At 36.7% G+C, this 17,572-nt stretch overlaps 1 protein-coding gene across 1 annotated transcript; it reads right to left on the bottom strand.

The window, feature by feature from the left end:
• Positions 1-28: 28 nt before the first annotated feature.
• Positions 29-17,358, bottom strand: LOC127419428 (testis development-related protein-like). The gene is made up of 4 exons (XM_051660808.1): positions 16,994-17,358; positions 9,938-9,985; positions 6,493-6,608; positions 29-2,522 (listed from the first exon to the last, which is right to left on the bottom strand). Exons 1-4 carry the CDS (start codon positions 17,078-17,080, stop codon positions 2,090-2,092), a joined length of 684 nt encoding a protein of 227 aa, XP_051516768.1. The 5' UTR covers positions 17,081-17,358; the 3' UTR covers positions 29-2,089.
• Positions 17,359-17,572: the final 214 nt, after the last annotated feature.

Below are 17,572 nucleotides of genomic sequence, written 5' to 3'. Positions count from 1 at the left end.
GAAACTGTTTAAACCAATGTTTATTGTGTATTTGTAGCATTATTTTGTTTCCAACTTGAATGCATGACATATCATAATAACGAATGCCCAACATTAGACTAACATCGCCTACAAAACCTTTATGGTTGCTTTACAGAGTTCAAGTAATTTTAAGACTTACTGTAAACAATTGTTAGCAAATATTAATACATTTCTTAACAGGTTATTTTACCAACAATATGTGCAGGGGAAAAAAAACCCCATCAAGGAGTGAGTTTTAGGTGTAGCTCTTTTTATTCAGGTTCACAAGGGGAACTAATCTACGCCCCCTAAAATCATAACAGCTTACTCTCTGTGATCTGTGATAAAATCTTGATACAGTGAAAAATCACTCAGTAGTAGTATAATAAAATCAAAATATAAGAAACACTCTTGCAAAGCCCCAAATGGAAAAAGCTAAAATCTTAAACTAAGAATATGTAATCACTTCTCAAAGTTAAACATATTTGTGGACAAGTACAAATTTAACAATGCTATGACAACAATGAAGCAATCCCAGTTACTCACTCAAAATCTGATTATAAATAATCTCTAAAAATCAGCAATAAGGCACTTATAAATCCAAATATTTAATATGCAATTTAATGGCATTTAGCCAAAGATTTATATATAAAATATATTCAATTTTAGTAAATGGTGATTGTCGTTTTTTTCTAGTGTTGCAAGTGTTTGTGATTATAGCAAGGAGACTATTGCATAGAATAATTACAGTACATTATGATTGTGACAGATAATGATTGTGACAGCACTTGCACTGAATCAGCAGGCAGTGGTGACTGTACATGTATACTCTAATCACAGTTAAAGGAATGTTCTGGGATCAATACAAGTTGAGCTCAAACAATGTTCATTACCACAAAAAAATAATTTCGATTTTCCTCGTTTTTATAAAGCAAAAAAAGTGGTTTCTTGAAGTTGCTTACAATGGAAGTGAATGGGAGCCATTCAATAAACACTAAAATACATGCAGTCTTAAAGGTATGGCCACAAGATGTAAACATTAGCATATATGTGTTAACATGATTTTAGTGTGTTAAAATGGCTTACTAAACTTATCTGTGTAAAGTTACAGTTTATCCAATATTACAACTTCATTGCCATGACTACATAACTAAAATCATGCTAATGTGTAATGTTTAGGTCTTGTTGCTTTACTTTGGAAACAGTGTATGTTAATGGACTTGCCCTATTCACCAGGGGCACATTAATGCATGGGCTGAAGCCCAGGGGCCCAAAATTCCCAGGGGTCCCCATTCGCAAAGTCCACCACCATATTCTCCCCCATCCATGTTCGAGGGAGGAGCTTTTTGAAACGGTGATATAAACACGGGGACAACGAAAGCTGTCCATCTAGCGCATGTTCATAGAATAACAGTCTGCAATTTTTTTTAATAAACAAGGGATGAGTCGAAATTATTTTATGTGGTATTATTCAACAGCATGCTACAAATGCTGTTGATTGAGCTTAACTTGTTTTGAACCTGAAACATTCCTTTAAGATAGTGAAAGGCATTTCTACATAATTTCACATTCACTCATTAACAACATACCAGAATAAATTAACATACATAACATCTGAGGCTTAAAATATTTATATACAAACCAAAAATATGCATCAAGCGTTATAATGGCGATTGAGACACAATACGCCCTCTGACTGTGACTGTGTGTAGTGCGGCCTAAAATATTGGCACTTGAAATGGCATTTTACTGAAGTGATAAGGCTAATTGGCTGCTGGAATAAAATGTGGATTTATGTGTCCAAAGACCAAAGCTGTCATTTAAAAATAATCTATAATAGATCGTGGTCATTGGTCAATACCATTGGTCACCAATAGGGTGCAATTGTGCGATAAAGGCTGTAGTACATACAATTGAAGGAGCTTCATTGAAATGGAAAAATGAAGGTTAATCATTCGGGCTCTTAAAAGCAGGCACTCTTGGTCTGAGGGTCCTACTCTTCATCTTCTTCACATCGGTGGGCAGTGGGGGGGGGGCTATCTTCACAAACACATTACTTCCATTCAATGAGGGATGCCCAATAATTCAATCACTTAAGCCCCTCCCATGAAATCTCTGATAAGCTGGCTGGACTTCGGCGACGGACGGCGGCCAATTTGTCACGGGCGCGAGCTGCCCACTGGGCGGGGCCTCCCGTCTGTGACTCAGTCAGACTAGCATAGCGAGATGAGTCCTCCTCCAAACCCAACCCGACCCAGGATGGCAAACCCAGAGATTGTGGTAAAGACAGAGACAGAGGGGAGGAAAGAGGCGAGGAGTCGCTTTTTTTTCTCTCCAACTCACTCTTTTCCTCCTGTGTTTTGTCGTTTAGCTGAGGAGGTTCCCAGCCCTCAATTTTATCGATCTTCCTTGTAGGTGTGATTTGCTTCATCGTCATGGTGATGCTGTCCCACAGACAGTGCACTTTGTCTTTTTCTGAGTGCGGTTTACTCTTTTCGTCCTCCCAGCTTTTCTTAGCAGACCTGAGAGAGAAAGGGCAGGCATGATTCATCAGCCAAAAATTTTTTTTCTAGCAAAACAATGCCTTGGCACGGTGGCATTTTGTATTTAAAATGTGTAAGCTTGGCGCCACTAAACGGAATTGCAAAAATAACGACTGTCAAACAGGTTTCCTGAACTTCGCACGTATGCCATGGTCGAAAACAGATCCCGCCCTAAGCTCACACCACTGATCGAGCCACTATTGCTGTGTCAGGCCAGCTGGGATTCTCAAACAAACAGAGCAATGTTTTGATTGCGCGACATAGCTATAGTGTTTACGCTTATTGGGGAAATTAACCTTCAAATGCTTGTTTATAGTCGGAAGCAGGAATGGTGTTCCAAAGAGGTTGTTTAATTAGTAAGAGGTGTAAAATGTGCAAATAAATAGTGTTTTGAGAGCAAATAAAAACCAAGATCACTGAAAAAAAAGAGAAAAAAATGGTCTAAGAGCTAGAACCAATTTTGGTACTAAAAGCAGTACCTACTCCCCTAAAACAACATCGGAGGCCGGAGCATATCGCACTTAGGCAATGCCAAGCGACCTTGATCATGAGCTCAACAGAAACCGTCCAAATTCATGTCCACTGAGCACTCTCGATCACAATAACATATGATAAAATATAAAAATATAATCAAAATATATAAATCATTTTTTATAATTATATAAAAATAATATATTATATAAAATATTATCAATATTAATATTAATGTATTATACATATAGTAAGAATAATATTTTAATAAAAAAAATAACATACTGTAAATAAATTGACTGGTCTTAGAATAATGTTATAAAATTTATTTTTTTCAGATTTTGCATTTCCCTAAGTGTGCAGGGTACACATTAAATGTATTTTGCTGTCTGCATGATGTTGGGCATGAAGCCATAATGGCACAAAGCAGCCACACACACTTTAGCAGGAAGGACAGAGGCTAAGGCACAGGGTGTGGTTTCCATTTCTGTAATGTACTTGATGGTTGGGTGCCTTATTTAGAGTTACTCTATATTTATATACAAAACCATATATGCTAAATTTGACCAATGCTACATAAAGATATATTTAACTTTTTTGAATGGATATCTCCTTTTCTAGCGACTCTAAGGTGATGTGTAGAATTTTCAAGTTAAAATACTTTCTACTATCCGAGTTTAATGTGTCGAGACAACTATAAATAAGACATTCATAAGTTGATTTCACCAAAGAGTGTAAACACTGTGGCTCTGTGGCTCTAAAAAACAGACTCTGACTCATGTCAAGTTTTGCCTCAAGCAATGCCTTGAGTTCGAACAACGGTGTTTTGTTAAACCTGTTTGGAAATAGTCATTATTTTCGTCCAAAATTCCATTTGGTGCCGCTAATCGTGCATAAATGACACACTTCACACCTTGAAATTATATGAAATTTCTGAGGACCAAATCAGAATTTTTGGATCGATGAAAGGAGCCATAAAAGATTTGGAAAATGCAGTTACAAACGTTCCTTGTAGGACCATGTCTATTGCAGAGAAATGTATTAAAAAGAGAATCATCTGGAAAGCTTTGTGTTCTAATTTAAAGCGGCACTAAATGTTTTTTTTTATTATTAAAAATGAACAAAAATGACATTGTCGTCAAAACCCTGTCAGATTACTCAGATTCATCACTGAAAGCCTACAATAATGATTAATATTTTGAGCTATCGGGTTGGATTTGGTGCGAAATTGCAGGCTTATGTCATTCGTCCTCGCATCTTTACATTTTGTCCGTAAGCACAGAAAAGAAGGGCTGGCTGTGTCACGTGTATGTTGGCTGGGGAAGCTGCAGCAGTCTCTGGATAGATGCTTAACTGTTAGGTGAAGTTGTTTACTTGCTATAATGCTTGGAAATGTTTTCTGGCAGGGTTGTTGAAGCTTATATTGGTTGTCATGCTTTAATGAATTACTTGGGGGATATTGTGTTTACTGATCATGATATATTTAATAGGCTACGTTTTCTGGTGAATTTACTATAATGTGTTTACTAATATTCATGACTTCTGGGTATTTTAATGGGTATATTTTACATTGCTGTAGTTTCGAGGTTCCCTATGTGTGTGTGTGTGTGCCACTGTATTCTCATTTCTTTTACCACAGTCGCAGAAATACACAGGTCGTTGTCTCACTTTCCATCATTTCTCTTTAGTAGATGGCCTGTTTAAAAGCCATAATACAAGGTACTACAATGTTGTTCCCTGTTAATGTATACTCATCTCGGGGGCCTGGGTAGCTCAGCGAGTATTGACGCTGACTACCACCCCTGGAGTCGTGAGTTCGAATCCAGGGTGTGCTGAGTAACCGCAGCCAGGTCTCCTAAGCAACCAGATTGGCCCGGTTGCTAGGGAGGGTAGAGTCACATGGGGTAACCTCCTTGTGGTCACTATAATGTATGGTTCTCATTCTCGGTGGGGCATGTGATGAGTTGTGCATGGATGCCGCGGAGAATAGCATGGGCCTCCACACGTGCTACGTCTCCCTGGTAACGCACTCAACAAGCCACATGATAAGATGCGTGGACTGACGGTGCTGAATCTCACAGTTTTTTCTTTCAGTATCTTGTGCAAGATCGCAACATTTTTAGACACTAAGTAAAGTTAAAAAGATCTTTCATTTTTATATACGAATCACACAACACCTGTGTTGTTTTATTCGTTGCGCTGCATTGTGCTGCTTTCTGTAGAAGTTCAGGTTGCAAAGAGGCTTCCTGTGACTGTTACACCACTAGACATGATTCCAGTTTGTTTTTCATCAAGGACAGTTTCAGCTCTTTATAAACGGTTAGACAGTGTTTTTTACCTTTTGCTCTGGTGTGCATTTTTACGTACAATAATTAGACAAGTTCAATGCCATTTGATTGCGGGGGGCTTCCAAGTAGGATTTCGCTTAGGGCCTCTCATGCTTAGAAATGGCCCTGGGTATCAAAACCATGAAATTTCACTGGTATCGGTACAGACTGCTGAAATGTTGGAATTGTGGCAACACTACTCTCGATTATAACTTTATTACCAAAGAAACAATTGCGGAAATGGTTTATCATTGTTATTGTTTATTGTAATGTTCATGTTTAATAAAGTATATTTAATCTCCATCTCACTGAATCCTATTTTGGTGTTTTTAGTTTATAGTTTTATTGTTTGCAGTGCATAGATCTACTATTCTAGGAAGAAAATGTGAGTGGCGCTTGCCGTCAAAATCTCACCAAGGGTCTCATTATAGACTGCCCCAAGTCAAAAGAGCCCACATCCATATTTCTACAATATTGTAATGCAAAGATATGGGTGTTGCTCTAAATGGTTACTAAGCAGTTGCCAGGGTGATACCTAAAGTCTGTTTGTTAGCCCGAGTCAATAAAACCCACCCCCATGTCTCAACAATGTCCTGGAGCAGAGACATGGTTGATTCTATATGGTTGCTTGGGTGTTCTGTATGGTTGCTAGGGCGTGGCTAAACAGTTGCCAAGGTTTGCTCGAGTGACACAAGCCAACCCACGTGTCTCTATGACATTCTAATCCGAAAATATCCCTCTTAGCCATTTTGAAAGGAAGTCTGTGGGTTTCAGTTGTTAGGGTGCTCTGGATGGTTGCTAGGACGTGGCTACGTAGTTTCCAAGGTGATCCTTAAAAACTGCTTGCTAGCTCGAATCAATAGAGCCCACCCCCATGTCTCTATAACATTATGATCTGGAAATATGATCCCTAAGAATTCCTATCAATGTGAAGTCTATGGGATTTTTTTAATTTTTTTAATTTTTTAATTTTTTTACCGACTGGGCAAAAATCTTACTATTCCCTTTTAAAAGACATCTTGACAACATATATGTGCTTGCTTACTGGGTAATGTCTTACTATAATCTTTTTAAATTGAGACAGAAATTCTGAAGCACGTGAAACATATCACTATAGCTTTCAATGATCAAGTAAACAAAACTCAACTTACCCTCTTCTGTGAGAGACAGTGACTCCTGTTAGCAAGATCTCTTCATCATCTTGAGAAGGAAACAACTTCTTGTCTCCTTTTTCTCGCTTTGATTTAACCTTCTTTAACTTAGAATCCTACAAAAAGTCAAAAAACAGAGTCACGAACCACAGTAACACAGTTTATACTTTATCAGTGTACTTCAATGACTACTGCTTATGTCTTATGTGACAAAAGCTCAGCTTTGGTTTCTCATTGAGACGGAAATACAGATGGTAAAGCATGATTGCAGGTTTAGGCCTGGCACAAAGACAACTAATCACAAAGACACACTTCATCATGAATCCAAAAGCAGAAAGCTGTATCTGACAGACAGAGGGCATCACACAGTGAAAACAGGAAAGGCCTATGGTGATTATAGTGGGCTGTAGGGATGGAAATCTGAGCAGACATTGTGTGTGTGTGAGTGAGTGAGTGAGTGAGTGTGTGAGAGTGAGTGAGTGTGTGTGTGTGTGTGTGTGTGTGTCATTTGGCTGGCTGATACATTCCTTCAGACTCTCTCCTGCCTGCATTCAGTATGACCCCATGGGATTTGAAATACCGGCCCGGCTTTGCAACTTATTATATAGGAAAGAAAAGAAACCTTTGGCACAATTTCTTTCACCCTTTCTTAGGCTGTTGACCTGCCTTGTACAGAATGTCCTTCCCTTGATTCTTTGCTTGATTGAAAAAGAAAAGAAGTCAATCTCATTGTAAACAATCGAGAAATGTCTGAGTCATATTTCAACAAAATCAAAAGGACAACAATTTATATTTTGTATAATAGAAAATGAAGCATATTTTTAGGACTATTAAGACGTTTTGCATTGTGAAATTATTTTCATGACAATAAAGCACATTTTAGCATTATGTAATGCAGGAAAAAAAAATCATTTGTATTGTTTTATTGACTATAATAAATATTACACTTAGTGTTTTTATGAATATTTAAATTATCAATATTTAGTTATTAATAATTATTAAAATATCCAGTATTATACAATAATATATCTATTATTAAAACTGTAAAATACATTTGCGAATATACATCATGGTAGTTATTCGTTGTAATGCTTTTAATTTATGCTGATTTTAATAAGAAATACATCATTCTATCCCCAAAGAGTAGTAGTCAGCATCAATACAAGCTGAGCTACCCTAGCCCCCCTATTAAATATTTTATTAATATTTATTAATAATCATTAGCCTATTATTTAATTGTAAATAACATTTGCAAATTTACATCATGGCAGTATTTGTTGTATTGCTTTTCATTTACGCTGTTTTTTTATATATATATAAATAACTAAATAAATAACTAAAATCATTGTATCCATACAGGATGTATTAATAATTAAATATTTTCACATTACAGTAAATGAAAGTGGGGGTAAAATTGCATAATGGTCTATGAAAATAGTTTAAAAATGCAAAAAATATAAATGGTCCTAAAATAGAATACATTTTCATCATGAAAAATATAACTTTTAAACATTTTCTTATTATTTTGAGGTAAAATATGACATGGACATTTCTTCGTACGATTCATCTAAAATCATCTTCTCTTAAATGTGAATCTACAAGTTATACTGCATTAATTTGTGTGTGAAACAGATGCTCAGAGTAACAATTTTCATGTAGGTGCAGTAGCTGTTGCTGCATGTCTGAAGTAATTAAACTCATCACAAATGTTCCAAACACTAAAAAAGGTAAAAGCACAAGGATAACTTTATTTGCCACTCCCTGCTTGTTTCAAACCAAAGACCTTTGTGCTCCGTCACTCTGCGGCACTAAAGACGTCATCTCATTATGCACACTTAAACATAAACGCTTGTTTTGTTATGGCCTGTGCTTATTTCGAGATCCAGCACCTTATTTATGAGCATTAAGAGTATTAGGCCACATTAATCAGACGTTAGTTTTGAACTCATCTTTGAACCCAAATAAAGACCAAAATACTGCACAGCACTCTTACATGCTCTACATTAGCTTCTGTCTATCATTTCAACTTGGTTAGGCAAAACACGCAGTAGAAATAAACAGCTGTCGTTATAACTTCAGGCTTGAGGCTCTCGCCATGGCTGGATGACACAGCAGAATTCTCTGGAAGTCAAACAGTGATATTCTCTTTCTTCTAGCCTAAATAAAGGGGTCATATCATGAGGAACCAGATTTTTACATTTTCTGAAAATGTGAGAGGTGCTTGCACATGCAAAATGTGCTGTCACAATAGGTTTGTTCTGGTAGGCTGCCAGGTCATTGCTAAACGTTGCTCTTTTATATTTTGATCCCTTTCTTCAATAGATGTCTATGAGATATTCTTTGGCGGTTTTATTGTCCGCTAGAGGAAAATCGTTAGTCTGGTCACATAGAAAAGTAACAGTACACAGAAAAAACACACTTGATTAGAGGTATGCTTTACATTCGTGGCACAAACTGTGCACTTTCTGCAGCAAAATATGGCCCATTTCATTTTAAGCGTCCAAGGTCAAGAACATACTTTACACAAGTACGCACAAGCAGATGTAAGCGCTTGGTTAACGCATTGCCAACGCGTAGTCCAGTTGAACATTCTTACCGTGCGTTCTTGCGTTACTGTGGCGGTAACAAACCTCAGTACTCAAGGGGGCGATAGAGTTACCTTCAAAAGTCTGTGCCATTAAAGTGGATGTGTTATTATTCAGGTAATACTGTATAACTATATTGACTTTACTTGACTTGCTCAGCAATATTCTCTTCAAACTGTTGCTCCGCCATGACAGTAGTTAACTTGAAAGAGAAAACTCACTGTAGAGGGGACAATTTACACTAATGCCCACTCCAGCACCCCTTGTGGCAATGTTTAGAATGCAACGCGTAGTTACTTTGTGTTATGGAAATGAGCAAGCGTATCTAGAAACGTCTGCGTTCATGTACTTGAGTAGAGTATGTTTCGGCCTTAAGAGAGGGGACAAAATGGTCATGAAAAACTATAGACCGTTTTATAACCATTTTTTGGCTTTTGATTAACATTATAACTTGACCTCACTGGAAAAATTTAATTATACACAAAAGTATGATAGTATTATATGAATTTAACAGTAGTCAGTGTAAGTAAAACATGCCCCTGAATGTTTGCAATTATCAGGACTATTTTGCTTGTGTTCAGATTGTTTCTGTGTCAAACAGCTTTTGTACAACATACACAACCATCCCTCAACATTGGATAATCAAACTATAAATCTTGCCTTCCAATGCATCCATCAACAAAGGATTTGCAAAAATGCTTAAGAAAACACAGCAATACACTGTTTTATATCAGGATTTGCATCACATCCCGTTGATGTTGCTATGGCATTGTTTGGGACTTTGTCAACAATTTTTAGCCATTCTGTTCAAAGCAAAAAAGGCAGTGTGTGTGTGTGTGTGTGTGTGTACATGTGTTTACCTTTGCTGAGGGGCTCAGAACTTCCTTTGTTCCCTCAGAGTCTTTATCCTGAAAAGCAAAAGCCAAGGAGAACAAAACAATGAGAACATGCACACACACACATACTGATGCATAACACACAAATGCACAAAAATGTGAGGAATAATTTTAGCTCAACAATGTAAACAAGGTCTTGCAGATTTGAGGAAGGCCTTGAAAATGATCGCATAGTCTTTGTTTCAGTATTACAAATAATGCTGTATTATGACCGTTTCAGTCTATATTACAGCTTTGGAAAGGAGTAGTAGATGTCACATATGAATATTTTTATCCATCAGTCCCAATTAAAACTGTCAAAGTTTATAATCAATACTCCTGCTCTGTGGTTTGTAAACAAGTAAAATGAAGACTATTTTAAGACGTTTAAGATTTATTTGTATTTTTTTGCATTGTGACACTCATGACCCTACCAAATTGTTAGTAGCCTTAATAAATTCCTGCCAACTAAAGCCTTTACCAGCCAAACACTGGGGTCGCTGCATCTACGTGCACCTCCGCAGTCAATTCGGGATGAACTTCAAGACACTTAGGGGCAGAATCACTAAACAGTTGTGCCACTTTTTATTTTTCAGGGCAAAAACCTGCGTCTTATTCACTAACCACCCGCAATCTATTTTAGCTGCCGAAATCAGCACTGAGTCTGCACTGTGTCTTGAGTATTTACATTAAGTCATTGTCATTCCTTTACGTGCAAACACGCCTCCTTTCTACGTACAGTAAATTAGGCTCATTGTAGATTGCGCTTCATTCACAAAAATTGCCTACCGCAATTTAGATCGTACTATTACCACCAAAAGAAAGTAGGCGGTAAAATAAATTTTATTTAAAAGAGATGTTTGTGAACATTTTCAACCGATCATATCAGCATAATTAACCAAATAATCATCAAATGACGGAGAAGAGCGTTTTGACCTGGCATTTATCCAGATGTGGGGTGTCATCAAGTGCATGTTCTGCATGTTGAAAAGATGATCCAGGTGTCTGGATCAAAGAGATGCTGTACAGTCCCAGCAGGGTGTGTCAAATACGGTGGTCTGTGGCATCCTCTGCTAAACCAGCGCAGAGAGCGCGTGCAAAAAAACGGTACTTTTACCTGCCGCAATTCTTTCATAGTGAATTTGTCCCTCAATCATTATTTTTAAAGTTTAATCAATATCATTACAAAAAAAAAAAAAAAAATACTCAATTTACTCAATAAATACATGACTTGTATTAAACATAGCTAACTGATATTGGCATTATGTTCATGCTGTCTCTCCATTAAATTCACATCTTATGGAGTTATTGTTCCTTGCACAGTGGCTTTTGGCTTGCTTACTGGGGACCTAAAGATAAAAAATGTAAGGCATGTTTCTTAATGATGTTTTTAATGAAACTGCTCAGTGGGGACTTTAAGACATTACAGACACAACAGCGTGATTTTCTGTAAAGCTGCTTTTAAGTGTCATGCATTTTGAAAAGCGCTATAAAAATAAAAATGACTTGACCTATATTGTAATGCAAAAATTACTGTAATCCGAAAATATTTATATATAATTTAAATATAAAGAGTATTTGTAAAGTACAACTGTATCTGTATACATCTTGGTATTATTTGTTGTATTGAATATTATTAAGATAAACACCTTCATCAGGGTAAGGTCATAAACGGTTAAGCATAAATCAATCAGCATACAGTTTGTAGATTTAAACACATTTACCTACGTTCTTGACTTATCCAATGTGTGCAAGTGTTGTGCGCATGCCGGTTTATGTTTTGATATCAAAAGCAGAGAATAACCAGATGATTTCAAGTATCATGCAAACATGTTTTTCTAGCATTGTCTGTTTTTTGTTTTTTTGAATAAGCTGATTTTTGGTAGTTATCAGTACTGGTGTGAACTCGTGTTCTCACAGGCGATTTTAATGACTGTATTATAAAACTTGGAAAGAGATTTTTTTTTTTTTTTTTACATTAAAGCAATAAGAATTGTGCAGGAAAATAAAAATTGTCATGAAAATAATGTCACAATGAAAACAAAAAAAATCATTTTCTTACATTTTCTTACATTGTTTATTGTTTTTTTGTTATTGTTTGTTTGTTGGGGGATTTAAATATCACACAAACATTTCATAGTTAGGATTTACCCCAATATTAATCCAATCATTATCGACTTCTCATATGGGGCAGCCAATCACAGTTGTTCTGACATTTAACATACCTCAAGGGCCTGACCTCTTCCCCTTCCTTCCTGCCCCAAATGGACTATGAATTCAGAAAAAGTGAGAGACATTTGTTCTTCAATGTCCATGTCTTTTTTATCTCACTCCTTCTATCATGGACACGCACCTCTACCCCATCATACCAAACCACTTGGCCTGATTACAGCGAGCGTACTCTCTCAAGTACACTGTAAAAAAAAAAAATCGGAATTTTAACGGTAAAAGACTGTAAAAATGTAAAAAAAAAAAAAAAAAAGTTAATTGGGTAGGGGTAGTTACCTTAAAATATATGGTAAAAATGTTAATATATTTAAAAAGACAATACATGTAGTTTTACGGTAAACTGTTGTAAAAATATATATATTTTTAATAAAGTGAAAAGCAGATTTTTACAGTTTCAGAAGGTTAATATATCAAGTTTGTAATTTAATAATATAAACGACGGTAATGCACTCTAAAATATACAGGCATCAAAGTTACATCCCGTAAAGCCTGAAACTTTGTTACTGTATTTTTTACAGTGAATTTCTGGCAAACACAGCTGCCAGTTTTTTACTGTAAATTTAACAGGATTTTCTTTTTACAGTGTACTCATTTATAAATGAAGGAGTAAAGCTCAAAAGGCAAGAGAAATATTCTGGATATTTTAAGTGCCGTACCCTCTGGACTCTGTCATATCTTACCATGATAGTGTCATATCTAGGGACAGTTCAGGCCTGATTTTCCCAAAAAGAGGTTGGGATTGAAGAATCTGGAGTCATAGGAGTCCATTTACTCAACATTTTGCCTTCATTGATTTATGGTGGAAAACAAACCACAGTATCAGCAAGACTGTACCTCAAAATGATGATGTTTACCAACTGGCAAGTTGCAACCTGACGTGGTTCAAAATTATTTCAATGCTCTTAAAATAGTGTGTTATAAACCACAAGAACTAATGTTCGGACATAGAGGACATTCATCTTGAGGAAAATCTATTAATCTGACACTGGACGTGGCATTATGACAATAAAATGCCTTTTGTGTACATTTACCATGGTAATACTGAGTTTTTTGGACATGCACCATGGTGTTCTTTGAAAATGCCTTAAGGTTAGCTTGTATATGTCAATAGTATACACTCAATACCATGGTATTTCTAAGTTTTTGGACATGGTTCCATGGAAATGGTGTTTTTTTGTTTTGTTTTTTTGAACACGTACCATGGTTATAGCATGTTTTTGGAGATGTATCATGGTAGTAATATGGTTTTATTTAAAGTGCCTTGGAGTAGCTTTGTAAACATGATGATAATTTTACATTTTGGACATGGTACCATGGAAATTACATTTTTTTGGACATGTACCATGGTAGTACCATGATAAACTTTGAAGTAATTTAGAGTAGCTTTTAATTACCAATGGCAAACATTCAGTGCATGGTATTTCTATGTTTTTGGACATGCTTGTTTGGACACCATGTATTACCATCTGATACCAACCATGTACCTACCACCACAGTGCTTTTTGAAAGGGTTTCCTGCTTGCATTCAACAAACAGGAATTGTTTGTCACATAAACCAAACAATTTGTCACACCCAAAATAAATTCTCTGTTCAACATTAAAACCAGCAGTTACCTGATATTTGGCTGTCTCTGATATAGTTGAAACCCTGGACAAAGTCACGTCATTTTGTATAGTTCTTAGTAGGCCTACATATTTTTTCAATGCAGCTTTACAGAAAATTTTACCTTAATTACCCCAGTGAGCAAGCAAAAGGCGACTGTAGCAAGGGGGAAAAACACCATAAGACAAAACATGTGAAAGGTCAAACTTCACCATGTATGGGAAATAGACCTACCTGGTCACCAAATAGTCTGCCAGTTTGATCTAGCAGCTTGGCTATATCAGAGCTTTTGAGTACTCTCTTTCCCAAAAACATGTTTGTAGAACATATTATACTGGGAAGAATGTGAATGTGACCTAGTCAAGGCCATTTATGTGACACACTTTCATATTCACCACAGAACGCAATGAAAATCTTTCACTTTTCTGAGTAAGCTTATAAATAAACCATAGAAAAGTGTGAGGGGGAGAGAAATAAAGCTTATCTGCAGCTAACCGTCTCCTGCTGTTACGCTGAAGGGACTTTATCTGACTCTTTCAGTCTATCAGCTGACGGAAGAGGAGAAGGTGGCAAATGGCATGAAGTGTAGCCTATTTAATCCACAGCAGAACATGTTTAACTGGTGTACATTTCTGATCTTATCTATGAAAACGCTAACTACATAATGTCTCATATGTCCCAGAACTTATAAAAATGCATTACACCACCAAAATCTGTTTGGATTTCATTGAAATACTGTATGTATATTGATAAAGTTAACCCTAGAACTCCCAACAGCACGACAGTGTGCATATACTGTACATATCATACATGCTGGATGAAGATGCATATATACTCAAGGCTGCTTATGACTGATCCGAACTGTCTGACTGACGGCTGTTTTCAAATGCTCACATGCTCATTTGAGTGCATGTCCTGTGACTCCTTTTAGACAGATAGGGATGGACAATTAATCAAATTAAAATTGTGACATGTCCTTTTGTGATTATTAAACTGCAAATGGATGTGATTGAATTAAATATATATACAGTCTGCATGTGCTGAGTGCTGCAAAGTGAATGTGTGAAGCCGCTCATATGCTGAAAGCTCCACATTTTATGAGCATCACGCCCTGCGTATATTGCAGTATATGACAGAAGACAGCACTCATTCACTGGGATGCGCGCAGCACCTGCAGACTATATATGTATACATAATTAAATTTTAGCATTTTGTGCTTTAATAATCACACTGGGTCATATAACCAATGTCTTATCTGGAAGTGTGAAACTAGCATCAAAAACACAAAACCAGAAATGCCTTCATGTCAAAATAAAAAGTTATTATATTACTAATGTTTAATAACATTTATTAGTAGTAGTAGTAATAGTATTATTATTATTATTAATATGTTGAACCTATATCTCACAAGCAAGAGTGCTGTTGTACTGACCAGAAGTTTTCATCAATGTTTTAATTTACTGTATAATGTGATGCTCTGTTGTGCAGCAATTTATATGACAAAAATAAGACCACTGTGTGTTTTAGATTATGTTGTGAGGATCTTTACTAAAGAATTTCAACAATAAATAAAAAAACTGTGTTGTTGAAAAGTAATTGTTCTATTTTCATTTGATTAAAGTTTGTATTAATTTAACTAGACACAATTGTGATGATGAAATTGAATTAATCTTCAAAACATGGAATTCAGAAAAAAAAAGCAAAATGTGGAATTTGGGGAAAAAAATAAAACTGAAAGCATAGGGTCCAACTTAAAAACTTGAAGTACTGTTTACTTAACTGATAAACACTCAAAGGAAACATGCTATATAGTTATTATTTAAATTAACATTTACAATTTTAATAGGCTAAATGAGTGTGTTCACTAGCAGCATATTACCTATTTTTTCTGTGGAATCGAAATGGTATTGAGAATCGTGAAATTTTACTGGTATTGGACCAGTACCGACTAACAGTTTACTGGTATCGGTACAGATCGGTGACAACACTAATTTTCATATTTCGATATCCTCTTATTGTCCATTGACACAATGGCTTATATTTAGCTTGAACATTGGGGGGGTTGCAGCGTGAAGCATTTACATGTTTCAATTGATCATGGTATAAATATTGGGGGGGTTGTACTTGCTTGTTCTGATTATTGGGGTGGGGGTTACCTCCCCCCCATCCCCCTGGAATCTATGCCCTTGCATTGACAAAGCTGTCTGTAGCTGTTCATCAGCCAATGAGACATGGTTATTATCGGCTGATGCCAAAAATCTCGAAATGACCAAATATCAGCCAATTACACAGCATGATATATCATATATCACTAATCCTACCATTCTTTCGTAATCTCATATTGCAATACACCAACTCTTATTGTACCATACTCTTATTAGGATTGGGGTGACCAAATGTAATAACTTGACGATAAACCACAGTAAACCTTTAAAGGTCATCCAATAATCGGAATATCTTTGATGGTTACAGCCCTGCTTCCAAATACTCTCATGATCATGTTCCCATCTACTCTTATCCTCCCACACTGACATCATGACAGGGGTCTAAAGGGGGCTAGATTTTCCTCATGCCCCCTCCCAGAAACTGTTGACAGCCCAGACTGTCATTTTCCTATACTTTGATACTCCAAACTCTTGTTCTCCTATTTTCTCATTGTCCCAAACTGTCAAACTCACATTCTTTTATATTCTCATTACACTTACACTCATATACACTCATTATTATCCTATACTCTCATACTCCAATTACCATTTCTCCTGTTTTTCCATTTCCAATTCTTCCCATACTATGTCTCATTTTCCCATATACTCTCATTCTGCAAATGTCTTACAATTGCAAATTCTGATACTCTCAATACCTTCATTCTCGTATTTTCACATACTCTCATTTTCCAATATACTTTCATTCACTGTTGTCCCATTCTCCATATGCTCTTATTCTTTCATCACTCTCATACCGCAATACCCTCATTTAGAGTAGGAACCATTTAAAAAATAGTGGTGGGACACAAAGAGGCATGAGGATTGGTTATCATTGACATTTCCCAAAACACTCCTGCTCTTATAATCTTGTACTTTATGACTCTTGTTCAATTTTCATCTCAATATAGTTTTTCTAACAATGCAATTACTATAAAAGCTGATGTGTGACACAGTAAGACACAGAAAAGCAGTCTGAAGCCCACGGGCAGCATCCCACCTCCTTACCTTTCTGGCGTGCCCATGATGCCACGACACGTCGTCCTCCTCTGACGCTTCATCCACCAGAACTTTGCTCTTGCTCTTCTTGAACATTATAGACAGTTACAAATGGATTTCAAGGGCACAATATTTCCGAGCCCATGAGATGCGAGTAAAGACTGTTGGTGGGGAAATCCCTGAAATGCACCGGTTAAATGCCAGGTTACCGGACCCGAACAATAAACTGACTGTGCTCGCGTGCCCTGCCCTTCACTCCCGGGGAATTACAATACTCCCTCACGCACACTTTCCTCCAGCGGCCGGCCCACTATATCTTCTTTTTTTTCTCTCTCTGAACATCTGAGCGCACGGTTGGCTGCTCCCATCACAGATCAGATTGCTGCTGATCAGTTGGTTGTCATGGCAATGTGGGCGGGGCGATCTACCCCTCAGACCCGCCCACCTGGAAAAGAGGTCTTATCAGGATCGTAGTCAATTTGTAGTCTAAATCCAGTCAGTGTAAAAGTTTTCATTTATCTTAAGCATTGGTTTTGCTGATTGACTGTTATTTCTGGCACAGATTGGTCAGGCTGGTCAGTTGGCTTA

Source organism: Myxocyprinus asiaticus, chromosome 28 (genome assembly GCF_019703515.2).
Source record: "Myxocyprinus asiaticus isolate MX2 ecotype Aquarium Trade chromosome 28, UBuf_Myxa_2, whole genome shotgun sequence".
NCBI lineage: Eukaryota > Metazoa > Chordata > Actinopteri > Cypriniformes > Catostomidae > Myxocyprinus > Myxocyprinus asiaticus.
Note: the sequence above shows the minus strand (reverse complement) of the source record. Positions and strands in the feature narration are given on the sequence as shown.

Bases quoted from the DNA above. Each gene is read 5' to 3' on its own strand.
- LOC127419428 (XM_051660808.1), bottom strand. From the start codon at position 17,080: ATGTTCAAGAAGAGCAAGAGCAAAGTTCTGGTGGATGAAGCGTCAGAG. The intron at 9,986-16,993 runs GTAAGGAGGTGG...TTTGCTTTTCAG, and splicing joins ATCATGGGCACGCCAGAAAG to GATAAAGACTCTGAGGGAAC. The intron at 6,609-9,937 runs GTAAACACATGT...GACTTTTTGTAG, and splicing joins TTCTGAGCCCCTCAGCAAAG to GATTCTAAGTTAAAGAAGGT.